The following is a 21,988-nucleotide window of genomic DNA, read 5'->3' on the forward strand; positions in this document are numbered from 1 at the left end:
TCCACATAACACTGCATTTAAAAATTAAGACTGAACAACACGAATCGTCTAATAACTGGAGATGACTTTTTATTGAATTATAACATATGCCAGTCCTTTTCATGCCTTCTCTATGGTTCACGTCCACTTCACCCAAAGAATGCAGATTTCTGAGAAAAGAAACACAACGACTGCGAATTGGAATACAAATCAAGTGTCATTACTAAATAATTTAAAAAGGATTTGCAGCATTTTATTGTTTTCTAGCTCTCAATTTGGAATCTGAGATTCTAACTAAAAATTAACATTGGAAAGTATAAAAGTCTGATTTTATTTTTTTTAGTTTCTATGCAAAAACACAACTTTAAAAAAACTTTTATCTCACAGTGACTGTACCTTCAATTAAAAAGAAAACTATTGCAAAGTAAATTGACTTATTACCGACCAGTATATTGTAATGCGTGCTTATTTAGGTCGATCGCAGCTAGGATAATATAAGTAGTGTATGTTCTGCTTTGTATTAGACCCGGTAACATTCTTTAAAAAGACATGTTACCCTACACGAACACAATATTCTGCCACCGAGTCGACCATTTATTGTTAAACTCTTACATGTGAAAAGCAGCAAATGCTAAAGTTGGTATTAACCGACCATAAATCAAACTTATTACGTCACACATTTAAAATGGATCCGCCAAGGCAGTAGACCGTCGAAGATAATGATCATAAGACCTTTGAAGAAACCAAACCATTGCCATATCTAACATTTAATAATAAATTATTGATATTTAGTAATACTAGAAGTTCCGCATATGCTAATTCGGCGGAAAAGTGAAGTTGCTTATATCAGGATATCATTTTATATATTTTTTTTAACTTTGATCTAATTGATTGGCAATCGGAAAGTACATCACCAAAAGGTCAATACACTGGAAGTAATAATAAATGATTAGCACTTTTAAATTAAAAGATATATTTTGTTTAACCACTGGAAACAACTTTCATGATTTTGAACCCGGATTTTTCCTTTAACTGATATCATTCATAATTACTAAAGAATGCATACCAACTATAAACTAACAGAATATGTTTTGTAGTTAGCTTAACCAGTCCGATGTCTTCAATGTGCAGTGGTGGGGCTACTGTTCCTATGAGTCCATTTCATATCAAAACTGGTGAGTTTACATAAGTATACAATAATAATAAATCAGAAAGTGTTCATACATTTAATATTTGATATTTACAATCTTCTAAGACTACAAAGAGGTATGATTACTTTCCAATGTATGTGTTATAGGATTATTGAAAAAATCAAATTGTTATTCAGGCCCATTCAATTTTGATAAAAAAAATATGTAATTTTGCATTCCTTTTAAGTGCATTGAAAAACACTAATAGTCTTGGAGGTCAAATGAATTAATGTGCGATCTAACAAAAAGTCCGCAATTGAACTTGACATAATTTGTATTGCCCGCGAGACTTCATCTTTTTCTTCAGTTATACAAGAACATTTCAGGATACTTATGATTACTTATCGCAGCGCATACGTGGTATTGACTAAAATCTAGCTTTCTTGTTAATGCCAAAGAATGACAATTTGTACATGTATAATGCAAAACAATGATTAAAGTTTTCATTATTTTTGTTTTATGTAAGGTGTGCTCTTAAGCTGTCAACTATGGTTGACTACTGTGGCTATAGGTAGCATGGTCCATTGAAAAATGGTTTATGGAAAAATGATCATTTATATGTTTCTTTTGTGGTTCGTGTGGGTCTAGAAGTATTAGGGTTGTGTTTGGCTTGTTCTACTGTCTGTTTGTATTAAAATTTCAGATGGTTTCTTTAAACGTATATTTTACTTTTCGTTTGTAAACAAAACTATTTTTTTCTTATTTTCAGAACCCATATCCCCGTTGTTGCATCCTTTAGTTTTTACATCAGCAAATACTCAGACGACATCTATGCACGCGCCAAGCATACCACGCCCATGTGTTCCAATATTACCTCGTACACAGTCAACGATTCTCCCGCCATCCTGTAGTAATTCTATCAATTCAAACAAGTCGTTCAGCAATACAGTGTCAACAGTGCCAGGTAGTTGTACTATTATAGTTCCATTTGAGGAATGAATACACGTACTTAAACTTTTGTTCTTCTGTTCGAAAGTATTTGCATGACATCTATTGGAAAAGTCTTCTTTCTAAATCTTCATTCTTTCGTCGTGTTCGTGTTATTCTCGAATATCTATGAATGAACGCCATATTAAAATAACAATAGTATTTTCATCAGAGATAAGACAAAACTATAAACTATTTGAAGGTGAATTTCTCATAACTGTGTACCGATTATAGAGATGTAAACCGTAAATTACAGGTAACTGTTTGATGCGAATAAAAGTATAATCCAATCTGAATACTTATTATGTAGGTATATTGAGTCCAGCTTCAAGTACTGTGGATACTGAGAGTGCCTCAAGTGATAATGGATCTGTATCAGACCCAGAAGGTATGGAATAAAAAGTTGTTTGTTCTAACTGTTCTTTAAATATTAAACTTTTAAAAAGTTTTTTTTTTTTTTAACCACGAACCGTCTCGAGTCTTACGCGTATTAGAAAATTGAATAAGCGACTGAAATTCGTTAAAAAAAAAGCCATAAACTCTTAAAAGCTGAAAACTTTATCATTAAGATATAATAATAACTACGTATAAAATTTGTTAATAGCTAAAATAACTTCGAGGTTAACTTAAAATTATACATACTCGACATCCTCTTTATTTCGGTGGAAGTACCAACATCTGAAAAAGAGAAGTTTTATTTTGTATTGTCTTTAACCTCATACGTCTTTAAAGTTTGAAAATTCTTTTCATAGGACATGAAAACGACAGTCGTCCAACAGAGCCGACTAACGAACGGTTTCTACCAACCACCATTAAAACAGAGATACAACATTCCATACAGTCGGCATTCCAGCCTCTTAATAATAACACAAGACCAGACTCAGGAACTGGTATGTCATCTAGATATTTTCAGTTTATTAGCTAACATATTTACTCTATATTGTTGTAACATATCAATTAACGACAAAAGGACAAAAAATGACCTTCAAAATACTACACACATACATGCCCCACCAAAAAACACCAAGAGGTGATCATGTACTCTGTAATGGTAAACAGATCCTGTTAAAATAGTGGCACTCAACATGTTGCTCGTGGTAAGTAAATATCGATGATTATTCGCATTCGGTGGTGCCGCAATCGAGGGAATGAGAAAATGACATAAAAATAAGACGATATGGTTGCAAATGGGACAACTCTACACCAGAGACCAAATGACATAGAATGGCCATCGTGCGTCTTCAACATAATCAGCTTTAAAAAGCCCCGAAATGACAAATGTAAAACATTCAAACGAGAAAACTAAAGACCTGATTTATTAAAAAAAAAATAAGAATGATCGAAATTCAAATATAAATTAACAGCAACAAACGACAGCTACTGAATAACATACTCATGACTTGGGACAGGCACATACAAAATATTGCGGGGTAAAACATGTTAGTGGGAGCCCAACCATGAGACCCTAACCTCAGACAGTGTTGTAACAGTACTATAGAAATAGATCGATACAAAGCAGAAAAATTAGTAACAAAAGCTCAGATCGGAAGAGATAATTATATACATGATTATCCTTACAAATAAAAAAGACACCAAGTACAGATCTGTGAGTACTCATGCACAGTTACTGGCAGAAAGTTCAAAGCCAACAACAACTTATAAAAAATTCATGTATCTGACTAAAGTTAAGCGTATTATACCGATTTTAGCGCACGGCGCGGTTTTCAATTTACATAGGTGCTTCTGAAAGTCAGAAAAGTAAACTTCGAGTAAACACATTATAAACACGACTATATACGTGTACACTACTAGTATATTTGACAAATTCTTATAGCATTGTATACATTTGTATAGAAACGCTATGTTTTGCATGCTTATGATGCTTTACTGAGAGAAAGACAAAATGCATATGGTCGTTTGAATTATCGTTGATTCCGGAAACCCGGTTGTTATTGCTATATTTTCTAAATGATGCATAAATGATTACTTTTAACAGAATGTCGCTTGTTGTGGGAGTTCATTCATCAGTTACTGCAAAATCCTATGTTCAGTCAGTTAGTGTGTTGGGAAAGTGAAAAGGAACTTATATTTAGAATCAACAACCCTACAGGCCTAGCTCATATGTGGGGGAAACAAAAAAATAGGACAAATATGACGTATGAGAAATTGTCAAGAGCTTTGAGATATTATTACAGGATGAACATTATCAAGAAAGTATCTGGGAAACGCCTTACTTATAAGTATGTTTTTACAGTTATCATTTTTTTTCAATGTAGCATTTTAACTTGTCCTCCCCTATCTGGTTTGAACAAACTGTTGTCGATGAAACAATAAAAACATAAAATGTCAAATACTGCTCATGTCGAAAACATAAAAATATGGAAAAACCACCAATCATGCCAATGTAATGAAATGTTTTTTTATGTCCCAACTACGATAGTAGAGGGGCATTATGTTTTCTGGTTTGGGTCCGTTCGTCTGTTCGTCCGTTCCTCCGTCTGGTCTGCTTCAGGTTAAAATTTTTGGTCGAGGTAGTTTTTGATGAAGTTGAAGACCAATCAACTTAAAACTTAGTATTATAAATACACATGTCCCCGATGATAATATTATGATCCTTCTAATTTGAATGCCGAAATAGATTTTTGACACCAAGTTCATGGTCCACTGGACATAGAAAATGATAGTGCGAGTGGGGCAACCGTGAACTCTGGATTCTTTTTGAATTTAAAAGAGGGTTGAATGCTCCATTTTCGCCACGGTTTCGTCTGGTGATAATTATTTATTCTACACGTCTTTCCTTTAACGAAAAGAACAAACACCTGGATTAAATCAATCAAAAGCAAGCCATATAAAATAACGAGAAGAAAAAAATCATCGTCATCGACTCATGCATATATAAATATACGCAGTTTATTTAGAATTGGCACATACTAGGGACATGCGCAAAAGGTGGCGGGATTAAACATGTTTTGTGAGATCTCAACCCTCCCCTTCATATCTTCGAGTCTCGATAGAAATAGGAACCACTCGATCCACATCAAAATTTTGCGTACGCAGTTGTTTATGATGTTGGCATGTTTTCTTTATATAGGATTTGTGCAGCTGCAACAATGTGTGTTTTATTTGGTAAACTGACCTGGTGAACAGAGATGGCAATTCTAAGACCTGGTTCTCAGTACCCTTTTGGCTCCCATTATATATCAGATTTTGATTTTAAGTTGTCAATAAAACGTGGTTTTTTTCGTACCTCTCAACAGCACTGAATGTGTTCAAAGCTTCATTTCATTTTGAAATATATTCATTCATAATTCAACAACAGATTACAACATAGTTGGGTTTTTTTGTGTTTGTAAATTGTATGTTGTCATCTTGTATACTAAAATAATTACCTTGCTAAATGTTGCTGAACTTGTGAAAATACAAAATAAAGGTCTCCCTCTAGCAGGAGGGTGACATTTTATAATCATTATTATTTGACACTTTAGATAACAAAATATACGACTGATACCACAGTAATATAACATCTCGGTCGAACAAAATCAAATGGTATGCACAACAATATGTTTTCGGCACTCTGACATAGTACAAAGTACTGGTACAGATGTTACTTGTGTTTATAATTGTGTGTATGTATACAACGAAAGGAAGGCATAGATTTTTGTTAACCCCTACTATATACTTCTGTTTTCATTTAAATTTAAAATCAGATGATCGTCCTGCTTTCTTGCTGTCACTAGTTATTCGCAGTGTGTATTCAAAATATAGTTTGTTCTATTCTGTAGGTGATACTTTTTGCAACTGTTTACCTTATAAAATTGAGAATGGAAATGGGGAATCCAAAGAGACAACAACCCGACCATAGAAAAAAACAACAGCAGAAATTACATTTTTGTAACATAATTTACGTTATCATTTTAGATTTATGCAACAACCATCAACGATACAAAAAGGACAACGAGGTGCTAAACCACATAACAAGTGTGATATACCTTTATTTTCGTCATCAAATCGATTCCAGTATTCGGGTCTAAAAGATGAGCCATTAGAAGATAAAACACAACAAAAACCTCCTCCTCTTAGTCCTGCAATAAATGAGATTCATCATGAATTGGAAAATCACAGACATCTAAAGAGACAAAGCCCAACAGACATTTCAAAGCCTTCTGGTAGAAATTCTACAAAATATTTGCAATCAAAAACTCTTGATATTGAAAACTATGAACATACTGCTTATCAGTTAGGAAATGGAGACATGTCAAATTCAAATTTTAAACAATTATCACCAAACTTTCATATTCCATCCACCTCCTATGAGAAAAGTAAGGCATCGAAACTACCACCGCTTATGGTCAGGGCGAATGTGACTAATGATGTTAAATATTCTCCGGATGTTAAACTCAATCTGGGTGTTTATGGGATGCATAGTCCATTAAGCTTTCATCAAAACAATAAACATCATGTAATTAATGATTCTTTAAAGCAACAATACTTTGAGGGAATGACTTCCCCAACTTTTTCAAGAAGTCAATTTAATGATGACCCTCAGGATGAACCAGAAGACCTGTCCTTTTCACCAAAGAAACAACGACTCGACTCGGAATCAAATTCCGGCAAAATGTCTCCTTCAGATGAAGAACAACAACATATTTCTAAAGAAGAAGAGAACAATATATTACCATTGTTGATTAATTATAAAAAGACTGCTATCAGCACAAACAGCTGACCCTATAGTTAGCTAAGAATTTTTTTTCGTACTTTTTTAAATACTTTTTGTAATATTATTGTTTTATGTGTAATTTCGCTGTGATAAGCACGAGAAATATTTGGTGCAGTACATTGTACTATATGAAATGCATTGAACATAAGTGCTCTAGTGATACTAGGATATTTTCATATCAGAACATTATACGTAAATTTACTTTAATTACTATCACTGAGATGGATGGATGGATGATGTTTAACGTCCAGTGGCAAATTAAATGTATATTTAAGACGAGAACTGGTTAATGTGATATGATAATGAACCCTGATTTGTATCACGGGACGTTTAAAAATGACAAATCGTCTCCCCGTTTAGTATTTTTTTAATAAATAAGTATTTTAAATATAATTTATATAAAATCAAGGAAAATTTACATGGCGATTATAATACTCTTTACCCTTTCGAGGTTATGAAAAACTATATGTTTTAATATTTTTAATTAAATCTTTATAAATTTATTTCAAAACCAGTATTTCTCGTGTTGCTTTAGTTAATGCAATCTTATATTTATCGTAGTTTTGTACCTTCTTCATATATCAACAAGGTATGAAACGAGATGATTTAAACGCTTACGCCTTATTGTGGTTGTGCAAGTTCTCAAATTCCATGCAAGACAGATTATCGGTTTTTATGTATACCACCACTTCTAAGACAAATCTTTAAAACATACACAGTGTTAAAAACATTTGTATGATATATTAATTTAACTATCAATAATGAACTTTTGACGAGGTAAAAATGAAGTTACATGTTGACCTGTTCAGCTTATATTGACTGGGGACAAAGTCCGAGGGTCAATAGATTCTATCCTTATATAACATAGCCAGTACGATACGAAAATGCAATTTACCACTTTTGTCGGTAAAAGATAGAAACTAAAAACTGAGTAGGTTGCAAAAATGTGTAAAACAGAATTACATAAATATTAAGTATTTTCCTAAAACTTATTTTCATATGGTAGATACTAACTACTAAATATATCAAGTATAAAACAGATTACAAAGTACTGATGAATATCTACTTAGTATGGGATGAGGCGACTTGAAATGTCTTTCATTATAACCGTTATGAGCTTTATCAAATACATATAGTGCTTTATCAAAACTATATTTTGTTATTGTGAAATGTATATTGTTAATAAAATGTCAAAGACGTAAACATTTTTTAAACCAAAATATATGACCAATACATCACATTTTAATTCTAAACTAATACTGCTGTTTCATCGAAATAACGATTATTTCATAATTTGACTGACTAAAAATATAATTTAAAAGAAGTAAAAACAAAAATGAGAAGAAACCAAAGGGATATCCAAAGTCGAAAACATACTAAACAACGCTGTGACAAACACATAATAAACAACGCTGTGACAAAAACATACTAAACAACGCTGTGACAAAAACATACTAAACAACGCTGTGACAAAAACATACTAAACAACGCTGTGACAAAAACATACTAAACAACGCTGTGACAAAAACATACTAAACAACGCTGTGACAAAAACATACTAAACAACGCTGTGACAAAAACATACTAAACAATGCTGTGACAAAAACATACTAAACAACGCTGTGACAAAAACATACTAAACAACGCTGTGACAAAAACATACTAAACAACGCTGTGACAAAAACATACTAAACAACGCTGTGACAAAAACATACTAAACAACGCTGTGACAAAAACATACTAAACAACGCTGTGACAAAAACGAAAAACAACCAATAGACAAACAACAGTAAAAAATACATCACTGGGCAACAAGAACCCAGCTAAACATCGAGATTGATCAGGTGCTCCGCAAAAATAAACAGATTCTGCATCACTAGTGGTACCAGTCTTATTGCTCGTGTAAGTACAAATCCGCGGCGATGAGTCGTCGAAGAAAAGAGAAAACAATCATTTTCATTAGTATTCGCAACACAATACACAAGAAACTGAAATCTCCACTCAAACTGAGAAACGATTTATAATCATTTATCAATTCCAACTCCTCTAAACGCGCTTCTTGCGTTGACACAGAAAATTATGATAACCCGTGTAGTAAGACAAAGTTCATGGTTATTTCTGCATTGTTTTTTAGAAGACATTATTTAGTGTCTGGTTCATTTTTCATTTTGACCAATGAAATGTGTTGAGAGTAACTATTATCTCAAATGAAAATGGAAATGTTAAGTCAGATCCAACTAAAACATATTTGTAAGTATCCAATACACTGCCATGCAACGTTTGGATTGCTTGTCATTTGCTTAACGTCTAGTTGCAAACATTAATGCATATCTATACAAAGGTATACATGAAGAGTATTATGGAGAATAATAAATACAACAGCGATACAAAGATATGCTTACTTGTTCAAGGTGTACAATGCATCTTTTAAAATGGAAGGCCCCTAAAATATGAGGGTTGGAGGATAAACATTGAAAATTAGTAAAATATGTAACCAAACAATTCACGATCTTTCCAGGGCATCCTCTCATACAATGATTGTTAATTGAGATAAGTATACAATAGAAACTCAATAAAGCGAATCCATGTACTAAATGTCATCGTACAGTCTTCAACAACGAGCAAAATTCATATCATAGTCCCCGACATGAAAAAAATAAAGAAAAAAATCAAAAAAATAAACCAACAGACTATGACCAAAACAATCAACAAAACACTAATATTACAGACAGCAAACAACGACAACCACTAAGTTTCAAATTCCTGACTTGTAATTGATTGAGTGATTGTTGCTGTTTTAGCTCCACTTTTTAGTGCCACGTTTGTTCTGTTTCGAGACTGTCAGTTTTATTGGTGGCGGAAGCTTCAGTGCTCGTAGAAAACCACCGAACTTCGATAGGAAAACTGACAGACAATCCTAGTCAATTAAGATTGAGGCCAAGTGCACCCGCATGAACGGTGTTCGAACTCACAACTTCAGTGTTGACTGGCTTGTGATTACAGTAGGTGAGCTACTTGGACCACTTGGCCACCGAGGCCCCTCCTGACTTGTGATAATCACCTATAAAATTGGCGGGCTTAAACATGTTTTTGAGCGTTCTACCTTGGATAGCGATGTAAATGCCACATAAGCACATAATTGAAAATTCAATTAAAGAAATGAGGTTATGTTAAATGTTAAAATTCACAACAAGCAGAAAGCACAATCATTAGCACAACACAAGGAATGTAGCCAATGAGCAGGTATAATAAACCAGTTAACATAGATTAATTAAAAATTAAATTAAAACTATATAGGAAAAAAAAAGAAAGCACGAACAGAATTCAGCTATGATACAGCATTTGGTATTTACAGACAGCAGAAACAATTTTGCCCACCATACCATCTAGAAATTAAAAGTTAATTTTCAAACAAGATGGACGAGGCTTCATTTTGCAGCCTATTCTTAAGTAGTGCTGCCTCATACCTGAAAGAATTCTTATGATACTTTGTAATTTCTATGTCTTGTCTCAGAAATTTCCCCCTATGCATCTTAATAATATATTGAGGTATATAGGAATTTTTTTTCTGAGACAAGTGCCTGTGCTTGTTATGTCTCTCATGGCGCACATCTAAAACAATTGAATTGCATGTTTATTTTATTTTTAAAATTTTATTTCAACCTCTTTTTTCTAAAAAATAAATATATAAATAAAAAAAAGACGATATAGATGTATAGCCTCTAAAGCTCTTTTTGATTTACCTAACAAAATATGAAAGCCAAAAACTACATAAACGACTATAAGGAACTACTGATATGTGTGATGAATTAATACCTGTCTATATATATGATATGAAGTTTCCTATGAATTTCACGGTTAAGTTTTGTTTTATGCCACAAGTATCATTTTATTTATACGACAAAAAAGAATTAATATTTAATGAAAATATGTATCTATTCAATGTATGCTATGAAATCAAAGTTTTCATGATATACTAATTCTTAAAGAAAAATATTTTCTCTTTTTATAATTTTTCTTATTAGCGAGTTTACAAATAAAAACTGAGTAGAAAAATTAGGGAAAATAAATGTCCTGTGTGTATACCTTGTCGGTCGCAGCTGGATAACTCAGACTAAAACAAGTAGTCCGAGTTTGTTATAGTCCGATATTGTGAGACCAAACTATATTTGGGCCGAGTTTGATATGTTCCGAGTTAAGTATGTATGGTCCGAGATGTCTAGAAGTCTTGTCGGTTACCTCCCTTGTGGCGCTTGGTTTAAAAACAAGTCACGTGATTTTTGACTGGGGGAAATTTGAAACAACAAACAACTGTAACTTGTAAAAAGCATATAACGAAGATCATTTTAAGTATCATTGAGCGATGCCACCACAGTAAGAGATATACCATTAAGGGGAATATGTTCAATGAAGTTGATTAACCTTTTTATGTGTAAAAAGTTCAATTTCAATGCAACACCATCGAAGTTCTTCATGTTATAATTTTCCGCTAGGAAATCATTTCTGTCGCAATTTACCCAGTTCAAAAGACCTTTATCATTGAAAAATAGGCAGCTCCGATATTTCGATTCCCGATTTTTCAAGACAACGGAGGCAGTGGATAAAACAGTTCTGGAGAGATGCAAAAAAAGGGGGGGGGGGTTTAAACAGTCAACACGAAATTAACTTTACAGGTGTAACTAGAGAGCATGAATTCCATTTACAAAATTGCTGGATTCCAACCCAGGACCTTTGTGTTACAAGGCAGCTCGTTAACTTACTGAGTTAAAGAAGTAATTCCTAAAGCTAAGCTCAAATTCTTACTACTGACTAACTTGCATTGAGACTAAAGTTCTAAGGGGGAGCAATCCTGTCAAACTTCCCCCCACCCCAAGAGTCAGTATACTCTTTAATGATGAGATCTTCATTTACATGTATATATATATGGGGGAAGTTTTACAGGATTGCTTCCCCTTAGAACTCTTAGAATTCTGAAGCTAGTCAATAGTAAGAATTTGAGCTTAGGAATTACTTCTTTAACTCAGTCAGTTAACGAGCTACCTTGTAACACAAAGCCAGGGAAATATATATTTATACAGTACCTGGCCAAAAGTATTCGTCGCCTGCATTTTTTTGCTATTTATTTCATACAAAAACACATTTTTTCAAAAAAACATTTCGAGGGCATTTATGGTTGGATTTTTATCAACAAGGCCTTAAAAGACGTGGAATCGTCTAAAGCATGTTTGTTTTTTTGATAATTGCTTAGTTTTCAGGTGTTTTTGCTTTCTCTTGATGTGAACACATACAAGATTTTTTTATTATTTAATTTGGTTGAATATATTGCGAAATTTCTGATCAGAAATTAATATTTGTGTTTATCTTGTGAAAAAATTAAAATGATCCACACAAAATATATAACCAAATAAACAAATAAACCTGTGACAATTCTGCTTCTATTGGTACCAAATTGTTTAAAATCAAACCAAAAATGACCCCAAACTATGTTTTTGAAAAAATTTAGTTTTATATACAATACATGTAACGTGACGGTACCCAAATTGCACCTATTTTGACAGTTTATTTAACTACGTTTTTTTATGATCAAGACAAAAATTTCCATTTTGTGTTTATTTTGTAGCCGTATCCTTCTTTATTATATAGGTACACCAATTTGATTTTCAATCCATATGAAATCATAGAAAAATTGGTCTGAACTAACCTCCAAACCATCAATGATTATGTATTGAGGAGTACCCAAATTGCATCCATGCTTACATTTGCATCGTCAAAAGTCAAATAACAGAGCTTTTGTTTAATTTTTTCAAATATTTTGAACAATTGGATATTTGTCCATGCTTACTCTTCATTTTTTAAGAAATGGGTACTTGAAACATATTATATTTGGTAATTTTAAAAAGATGACGTCGCATGGCGATGTTTCGGTACATTTTGCTTTTTCAGTAAACACTTCATCTGTCGATAAATACTGTGAACGTTTTGTGTATATCTAAATATGTTTACCGATGATGAAAGACGTGCATAGTATCAAATCATACAAATACAAATTGTTTAGTCTCTAGGAAATCTTGTAAGATTTCCGCTGCTATTTTTGCTAAATAGGTGCAATTTGGGTACTCGGTGCAATTTGGGTACCGTTACGTTATATATAGCGAAAAATCTCATGTGACGAATACTTATGGCCACACTCTGTATATACTGTATATATTTCCCTGGCTAGGTAATTCTGCCCATGACAAAAAAATGTACCATGTCAAGTTATTTTTTCAATTGGCCAAAAAAAATAAAAATTTTACCTTGTCAAAATAAAAAAAGATGTGTGTTTCCTATAACGGTTACCACCCTATTATATAAGCTCAAAAATAGACTACCCTAAAGTTTTTTTTTTGTCATTTTTCAATAAGCACTGTTAAAGTTAGAATGTCCCTCCCATAGACTAAATGTAAAGAAAAAAGGTTAAATTAAAAATAAAATCCCTTCCTACCTACCCTATTTGCATATTTTTTTTTGGCCCTACATAAAAATAGGAATTGGAAAAGTGCAAACAAACAATATTTTGATTTAAGCTGAACCATGCCAGAGAGCATGAATTTCATAACAAACTACTTGTTTCCATCAGGATTCGAAACCAAGGACCTTTGTGTTACAAGGCAGCCTGTTAACCAACTGAGCTAAAGAAGTACTTTCTTTAATAGCTCAACCGCTTACGGCTGACTACGTATCAACTACATTTTCTAAGGGAAGCAAAGCTACTGAACATTTGACTGGGCCCCTGGAGTGAAATTGTAAAACATGGAATTTATAATTTAGAAAAGACATCTTGCAGCTGGTATTTTGAGAAAAAAAAGAAACTTTAATAGTTGATTTACTGTAAATTGTTCTCTGAAATTATTTCCTATTTAAAAAAATGATTAATACTAGACTTACACTTATTGTAATATTAACAAATAATTATATTTTTCAGACGAGGAAAAACCCCCAGGAAGAATAAAAATGGATCTGGATCTCAGACAGAACCTGTTGAGGTGAGGACAAATCCTAATGATCACATTCATAAATATGAAAAAAGAATGTGTGTGTTTACGGGTCTTAGCCAAAATTTATGGATATACATGTATATGAAGAACAAAATTTATAATAAATTGCCATTGAATCTGGTCCTGATCAAGGCTTCCAAAACGGTCATATATTCCGGTCATTTGTATAATGTCCGGTAAAAGTCCGGCTGGGCAAAGCATGAAACGGTCATATACTTTTTAGTTTTCAAGGCTTTTTCGGTCATTTATACATAATTCACGATCTTTTTGACCCAACCTTTTGCCTTTAACATCAACACATTTCCGGTCATAAATGTGACAAGATGATTGATTACTATCAAAACAACACCTACTTCAATACTTTCTAAATTTAATCAAGGCTAATTAGTAGTTGGACAGCTGAAATCTACCTGTTCAGGTGACAGGTGAACTATGTTCAGTACCGGACATCGTATAAATTGATTGGTTTATTCACAATTATTTTCTTACATTTCAGAGGTTTTTATCTAATTGATTTAGTCCAAAAGATTAAAATTATTAGAAATTTGTATATTAATATGATTTGATGAAAAATTTAAAAAGGTTTTAAATTAAAAAAAAATCGTCAGAACTACATCGTATGAACTAGAACACGTGTGCGCATGTGCACAGGTGGGGAATTTAATAATGCATCCTACATTTCTTTAAAAATGCTAAAATTATCAATGAGACCTGTATCTAACGTTCAAATCAAGTATTTTGTTGAAGAAATAACGTGGAAAGAGCTTCTTCTCTCAGTCGTGCTTTGTAAAACGTACACGGATTTTATGTATCCGTTTATGGTCCATGTTTTACCATTGTCAAGTCAACTTCCGGTTGAAAACGAAAGTAAAGTTTTTGACAATGTCATTTTGCACAAATAAAAAGTCTACGGCAGATATGAGCACGCTGATGTGCACACTTTGAATGATGCACTGCCAATTTAACAGTAACATCCTAACATCAAATTCATATCATATCAAAGTAAAGTTTAAGATCGTTTTTTTTCTTTAATGTAATGTCAATCATTGGAATGGCCATCTGATTACCATAATTGCCTTTTGTGACTAAGTCTTAAGGGATTAAAATCGGGATCAGATATGAAATGTCCGGCTGACTCAAATATTTTTTGGAAGCCCTGGTCCTGATTACATGAACAATTATTTTTTTATCAATGTTTAGAAATCACAGCTTACTAGCTAAATTTCATTTACATGGTATTTCAATATGATTATAAATTATATAACCAAAAAACTTACATGACTTATAAATAGCAATTCAAATGCATTTTGCTTATTTATTCTACAGGTCTATTGTCGTATTCGACCATTAGATAATCCAGATGATCCTGTATGTTTGAAGGCTGTTAATACTAACACATGCATCCTTACGCCACAAGAGGTAATATTTTTATAGGTGCATGTTTGTCTCTGATGGAAACACCATCCATTTATTTGTTTTATTTTTGGAAAATGACGCAGTCATTGTTCCATAACTGCCGACCTGAACTTCATTTCATTGCTCTGCCTACCGCGCTTGGTTTCGTATTTCCTATTTTCCAAACAAACTGGAATCTGCTTGTGTTATCATTATGCATCATTGTGTAGTATTAAACCAGCCAGGACCCAGTTTACACTGGTTTTTGCTTGTATTCCACTACACTCGAACAAAGTGTTGTAGTTTGACGGGAACCAGTTTTAGAATTTTTAAACTTCAAAACGTAATCGGTTATTGTTCATTCCGTTTTGGTGTTTCATACCGACTTATATGGTTTGAATAAGCTTAAGACCATTCAAACATTAATGTGATAGGTATATTAAAGATTGTTTTACAAAAGGATTGAACTGTTTTACTTTCAAAGTCGTACTATAGGGATATCTGTCATATACGGATTTCCACTCTCACCGGTTAATTTCTTCTTTTACACGTGCTTTGGAAACTTCCTGTTTAATCGCAAGTTTTAAAATTGTTTTTGAGTGAATTAAACTTATTTTAACAATCATGAAGCGTTCCAGAATCATTTTAAAGCAGTTTCTTCTTCTCTTTGATGATGGAAAATAGGTTTTCTCAAGAAAATACCGCAAACGATCGCAGAGGAATTGAAACGTACAAGTCAAGTCGGCACCTGGTTAAATTGGCATCTAGTCAAATCGGCACCTATTCGACGTCAATTCGGCATCCAATAATATTTGATATAATATTTTCTATTCAATTAATTAATTACTGTTACCAAGTACATAGTGAATATGTTGTTGTGTATTTTGGTAAACCACGAAACGAAAGTGAATATGTAGTGTATAAAGGTAAACAACGAAGCCCTTACCAAAGCTGTTGTTTTAACAATTAGACAATTTGTGTAATTGTAAAAACAAGTCAATTATTAAAATAAAATGGAAAACTATGAGTCCCTTTCAATAAATCAAACTTTCATGCCAAATAATTAGCAAATTTAAGGTGTTTGTTTTTCAGTAAAGTTTAAACAGCATTAAACCAACAATCCTGTAAAATGCTCAACTGGTTAAAATAATGCAGAAAAATACACAATATCTCATGTATTAGTCCAAATAATTGTGACGTCTGGCAAGGCTATTTTATTATTTTTCTGGGAAGCCTTCCTACGACGTTCAGGTGCCAATTTAACTAGGTGCCAGTTTGACTAGAATTCTTTGACAAATGTTTGAAACTATCTGAGTTTCATTAGACCTTTGATAGCAGTAACAAAAAGATTATTTACTTAATATTTTGTGGGAGAAGGGGGTTCAGACTGTGTGGCATCAGGTCTGTTTGTGCCCAATACATTTTCGCACCCTACAGGTTCGCACATTCACACTCTACTCATTCAGGCCCAATTTTAATTCAAATTCAAGTTGAATTATTGGAAAATTATGGTTGTTGTTTTAAATTGCTTTGGTGTAAATACTGAATGTATTTATAGCTTGGTATGAGTAAAACATTGAAGATTTTAAAGGAAACAACACAAAAGATAATTGTTTTTAACAGCTTGGTCCCATTGATCTGAAACAACGAAACAATAAAACATAGAAACCAAAATATAGCAATCCACTAATATAACCAAAACATGATAAAATTTATTCAACACGCAGAAACAAACATAGTCAGAATCTCACTTCATTTTGAAACAAGTCAATGAAACAAGTTATAGCAATACACTAACCAAAACATGATTAAGAGTTATTCAACACAAAATAAAACGTTGACAAAATACCACTTTATTTAGAAAGGATTATTATTATTTTTAGCAATACCTTATACAAAACATAATTAAGATTTATTCAACACAAAAAAAAAATTGCTGTCTCACTTTATTTTGAGACAATGACAACAATTATACTTATAAGAAAACACTTGCTTACATAGTTATTAAACACAAAACCAATTAAGATTGGGTGCGAACATGTAGGGTGTGAAAGTGAAAGAGGTGAAAATGAGTGGGCGCAAACGTGAATGAAAGCGAACGGACTCAGATTCAGACTATGTACCAGTGAGAAATATACAAGCCTTTCTACAGTATTTATTTGTACAATTCAGCTAGTCTTGACCTATTCATTTGTCTTAAAAAACCAGCCAGTTGTCACCTTCACTTCACACACACACACATATACGAATATCAATTATATGCTTACGATACATGTTGCATTGTTAAACTAATTACGGTATGTGAAAATCAAGACTTGCATAAAAACTATCCCAATATTAGAGACAGTGGCGTCATTTTTCTTCAGAGCTTTCAGCTCTTTGATTCTGATATATTGTGAAATGAAAATTTTTAAAACAGAAACATATTTATATATTTGTATAATTAGTGGAAAACATTCTCAAACTTGATTGTAAAAATCATCATTTCACAACAACAAAGGAATAGATTTCCCTGAAAAAATATGTGTGTTAGAAAAGAAAAAAATATAGACTTATTTATCCTAACATTGCTATTTGTCATGTAATTTTTGGGTGATGAACAAGTGTAAACTGTTGTTTGGCCTGAACTGCAAGCATTATTTGTTACTATACAAGTGTTCAAACACACGGCAGCAGCAGAAATGACAGAGTTTTATTTTTTTTGTCAAATCTGAAAAATGATTCATGTATCACATTAGGATAATGTTTCAATATGTTATATCAAAGACAGATAAATGGTCACAAAAATTCAATGCAAAGTCTCTATACTGGATTGCATGAAGATTTAGCTATATTTGCCTTCTGGTGTTCTATAGATAAACAGGAACCATATTCTTTGATATGGACACTAAATATCTTTTAAGAAATGAATTATCTTTATCATGACTTTTTGCACTTTCAGAATGCAATTGCAAGAAATGGACAAGTTAAAGAGGTAGGATTTTTTTTATATATTCACTAATATTCTGATCCATACACATAGTTGTTTTAGAATAACTAGAATTGTGGTGTAACACAATGACACAAAGGGGTGTAAACTCAGTATATACATGACTTTGGAGTTATTCAGTAATTATTGTTTCTCTGATGATAGAACTAGGCAATAATCAGGACTACTCAATTCTCCCCTACTACTTGTGAAATTGGTCGAGCCTACAGATGAAAAGAAATGAAAGACTCGAAACAAGTGTTTATTGGTCCCAATTCAGGCATAAGAAAATCAGTGGCCCGGCAGTCACCCACAAATGAGGAAATATTTAATTATTGCAAAACTACTTTTAATCATATTTTACTGTTGTAATTATATAGATTTATGGACAGACACAAGTTCTATACAACTTTGGTAGGGTTGTCTTTCCTTTTATATTAAGGTAGATTCATGGTATACCGCCATCTTGAATTCTGCAATTACAGTACAAAATCGGTCTAGTTATTTGCCTAAATCTGCAAATTTGGAGACAGATTTGCAATTCAATGGTTAGACTGATTTTTCTATATGAAGAAAACCTGTTAATTAATTGTATGATAGAAAATATTTTAACAAATATCAATTTTTGGGGTTTTAGAATCATTTTTTTTCAAATGAGCCATTTAAGGGTAGATAACTCTTTTAGTACAAAATTTATAAAGGACTAATAGGGAAATTTTTTATTTTTACTTGTAGCAAGAAAACAAGTTCGGTGACACCATGTTTTCTTCTTATTTTCTTTAAACATATTATGAAACCTATCTCCTCACAATTTTTTTCAAAATTCTATCTCATAGAATTTTTTTTATGCACACTAATGTGTTTTTTCATGATCAAACTAACCAAATTTTGGCAATTTTCAACGACTCATAGCTTGAAAAATAGCACGGTGACCCATACTTTTAATTAAATTTTTGAAAAGAGCATAGTAAAATCTTCATTTTAGCAAATTATAAGAAAATTCTGTCTCAAAAAATATATACTTATGATCTACCTTAAGCCATTCATAACTTTATTATTTTATTTCAGTTACAATACCAGTTTCAGTATGTCTTTGATGAATATACCTCACAGAAGGCAGTCTATGACTATGTTGCCATGCCTTTGATGGAAGATCTTATTAAAGGGAAAAATGGTAAGGACAATGTGAAATAGAAAACTTCTCTGAATTTTCTATTAAAATGATCAAGAAACTTCAAAAGTAAAATTTTAAAGCCAAAACAGTGATTTTGATTCGACAATTTTCAAAGGCAATATAGGACTTTAAATTTGTCTGTAACTGGATGTAAGCATCTCAAAGTTATTTTGTTAGTGACAAGGTTGAATTTCCACCCTAATCCAGTCATCAATTAAAAATATATCACAGAGAGGCTATCAGCAGTACAAAGTTATCTGCAGTTCCATCTGTCATATTTGCCATACAAGTTATTTATAGTTTTAGCATCGTAGCCTATAAAACTTCTTTTGACCTTTAACAGGTTTGCTGTTCACCTATGGAATAACATCGTCTGGTAAAACCTATACAATGACTGGTACCCCAGACGACCAAGGATTAATGCCAAGATGTCTAGATGTATTGTTTAACAGTATAAGTGGTTTACAGGCCAAGAAATATGTAAGAATTAAAATTTGAATCATTTAAGTTTCTCTAATGCAGATGACAGTTAACTATTCAATTTTCATGTTTAATGAACATGGTATATGTTAAGTCAACATTTGAATATTTGGTATTATACAATTGAAGTAGAATCCATCATGTCAATTTTATTAGACATAGTTGACTAGTATACATTATATGGTCAGTCTCTGGTGGTTATTTGTGTCATCAACAATCTTTTTACAACTTCATAAGTTAAAATGCTACACATAAACCATGATCTCTATGTTGAATTATTTATAAAGTGTATGTCCTAGGAGTAATTTTTATTTTTGGTAGCTATTCAGAAAAGCAGTTTGTAACAATCAGTGCTGTTTCAGTCTACAAAGGAGATTTACACAAAGAAATCAATACAACCAGCTGTGTTATATTATGCATGTATATAATAAGTTTTAATTGTGAAAGCCCTTTTAATTTGCAGATTGGTTGTTTAAACAATGAAAATGTTTACAAGTTTAAAAATCATTATACTGTACATACACATTAAAAAGATCTTTTTTTGCTGTCAAATCAAGTTTGAAATGCTAACAACATGTAAACATACTTAACTGTAATTGCTAATTAGGGTACCAAATTCGCTGTAAATATGGTGAGTATAACATTGATATATAAGAATTAGGACAGAGTTTTACATTAGAAAGGATCCAAAGTTTCACAAAGAAAAACTGATATCGAATTTGAAATCACTGAACTAGTTGTTTTTAGTCTGTTTTGCTTATTGGTGATGTATGGTTTTGTGCTGCTTGAGTGTAATTTTTTTCACCGTGCCTATTATTTTTCATCACCTCATTGGGCATTTCTCATTATGTAAATATTTTTAAAAAATCTTCCCAGAAACCATGCATTCTATTGTACTCAATTTGCCTGAATCAATCATTCTTCGTTTTTTTTATTCAAACTTATATCTGAAAACCTTGTCTACCTGTAACTATTAAATTGACTTTAATGATTTCCCCTGATATTAAATGGTTTAAAGTTCAAATATATAAATAAGTTACATGTAGAAAGCTTCTTTTAAGATAAATAAGTTCTGTTTTTTCTAGGTTTTCAAACCAGACAGAATGAATGGTTTTGAAATACAGACAGATGCTGACGCCATGATGGAAAGACAGAGAAGGGAGATACTGCCAGGATTGACAACTCCTAAAACTCCAGGGAGGGGCAGGTAGGAATATCATAGATAATGAAATATTGGATTGTCAAGTTAACAAATGGATGTACAGTAAAACCTAAATAAACCGGCCAGCTACGGGACTATGAAAAAGGGACGGTTTGGACAGTGAGCCGGTTTATTCAGGTTTCCGATTTGACCGGAAGTTAATGACTTGTGACGTCCGACATTTTGCATGTAAAAGTTCTCTCTGATTGTAAATTATATCTGATTTAAATTAAAATACTTTCACTTCGTTTTTCATTGTTTGCATTTGCATCATAATGCTCGCGTTGTTTGGATTGTAGGACGAGAGTTTCAATTTACTTCGATGATCAATAATTTGAAATGTTGGAATGGCCGATTAAAAAGCCAGAAAATTTTCAAACGTAATTTCATCACTTTCGAAACGTTGTCGTACAGTGTACAATATCCATTGATTGTTGTCATCAGGGTGTTTTTCATTATCAAGGTCATTTGTTTAGGGGTTCACAACAGGGAATTTTTTATTTTAATTTGTTTATCTAAGTTAAAACGTAAGTTCAATCCGAGATATATTTTCGGTGTGTTTTTTCGTTTAATTGACACGTTTATTATGTTTTAATAAATAATACAGCTCACTGCTGTACGATTGTAGGTTCACAGTTTGACACCTGACTAATAGATTATCACGAAAAGCCATATTGTATAAACAAATATGTTTTGATTGCATATCGATCATTGAAATTAATTGGACAAACCGGTTTTGACAGGTAATAATTAATGTAATTAAGAGTATTGGGACTTCATAATTAGACCGGAATTCGGAATACACAGGGTCAGGTTTACAAAGGGTATTTTAACAAAGATTTTGAATGGAAAAGTATGGGACTTTCATTTTCGGCCGGAATGGACAGGAAACCGGTTTATTCAGGGTCAGGTTTAATCAG

At 32.4% G+C, this 21,988-nt stretch overlaps 2 protein-coding genes across 35 annotated transcripts in view; both read left to right on the forward strand.

The window, feature by feature from the left end:
• LOC139481350 (transcription factor ETV6-like) overlaps positions 1-8,016 on the forward strand; it is an 80,562-nt gene extending 72,546 nt beyond the window's left edge. For 21 of the 33 annotated variants that reach the window (XM_071264617.1, XM_071264626.1, XM_071264619.1 and 18 more), the window contains 6 exons: positions 1,077-1,154; positions 1,879-2,076; positions 2,407-2,484; positions 2,849-2,986; positions 4,093-4,336; positions 6,015-8,016. In XM_071264617.1, the coding sequence (XP_071120718.1) occupies positions 1,077-1,154; positions 1,879-2,076; positions 2,407-2,484; positions 2,849-2,986; positions 4,093-4,336; positions 6,015-6,819 (1,541 nt within the window). In that variant the 3' untranslated portion in view covers positions 6,820-8,016. The remainder of the gene's footprint in view (positions 1-1,076; positions 1,155-1,878; positions 2,077-2,406; positions 2,485-2,848; positions 2,987-4,092; positions 4,337-6,014) is intronic. The other 12 variants (XM_071264625.1, XM_071264634.1, XM_071264636.1 and 9 more) reach the window with 1 other exon arrangement.
• A 3,027-nt stretch (positions 8,017-11,043) lies between these two features.
• The window catches only part of LOC139481357 (kinesin-like protein KIF23), a 32,595-nt gene continuing 21,650 nt past the window's right edge, over positions 11,044-21,988 (forward strand). The window contains exons 1-7 of one of the 2 annotated variants that reach the window (XM_071264650.1): positions 11,044-11,187; positions 13,778-13,838; positions 15,177-15,269; positions 18,187-18,219; positions 19,282-19,387; positions 19,731-19,867; positions 20,953-21,074. In XM_071264650.1, coding sequence (XP_071120751.1) covers positions 11,177-11,187; positions 13,778-13,838; positions 15,177-15,269; positions 18,187-18,219; positions 19,282-19,387; positions 19,731-19,867; positions 20,953-21,074 — 563 coding nt within the window. In that variant the 5' untranslated portion in view covers positions 11,044-11,176. The remainder of the gene's footprint in view (positions 11,188-13,777; positions 13,839-15,176; positions 15,270-18,186; positions 18,220-19,281; positions 19,388-19,730; positions 19,868-20,952; positions 21,075-21,988) is intronic. The other variant, XM_071264649.1, reaches the window with a different exon arrangement.

The sequence above is a fragment of the Mytilus edulis genome, chromosome 7 (assembly GCF_963676685.1).
Source record: "Mytilus edulis chromosome 7, xbMytEdul2.2, whole genome shotgun sequence".
In the NCBI taxonomy this organism is placed as follows: domain Eukaryota; kingdom Metazoa; phylum Mollusca; class Bivalvia; order Mytilida; family Mytilidae; genus Mytilus; species Mytilus edulis.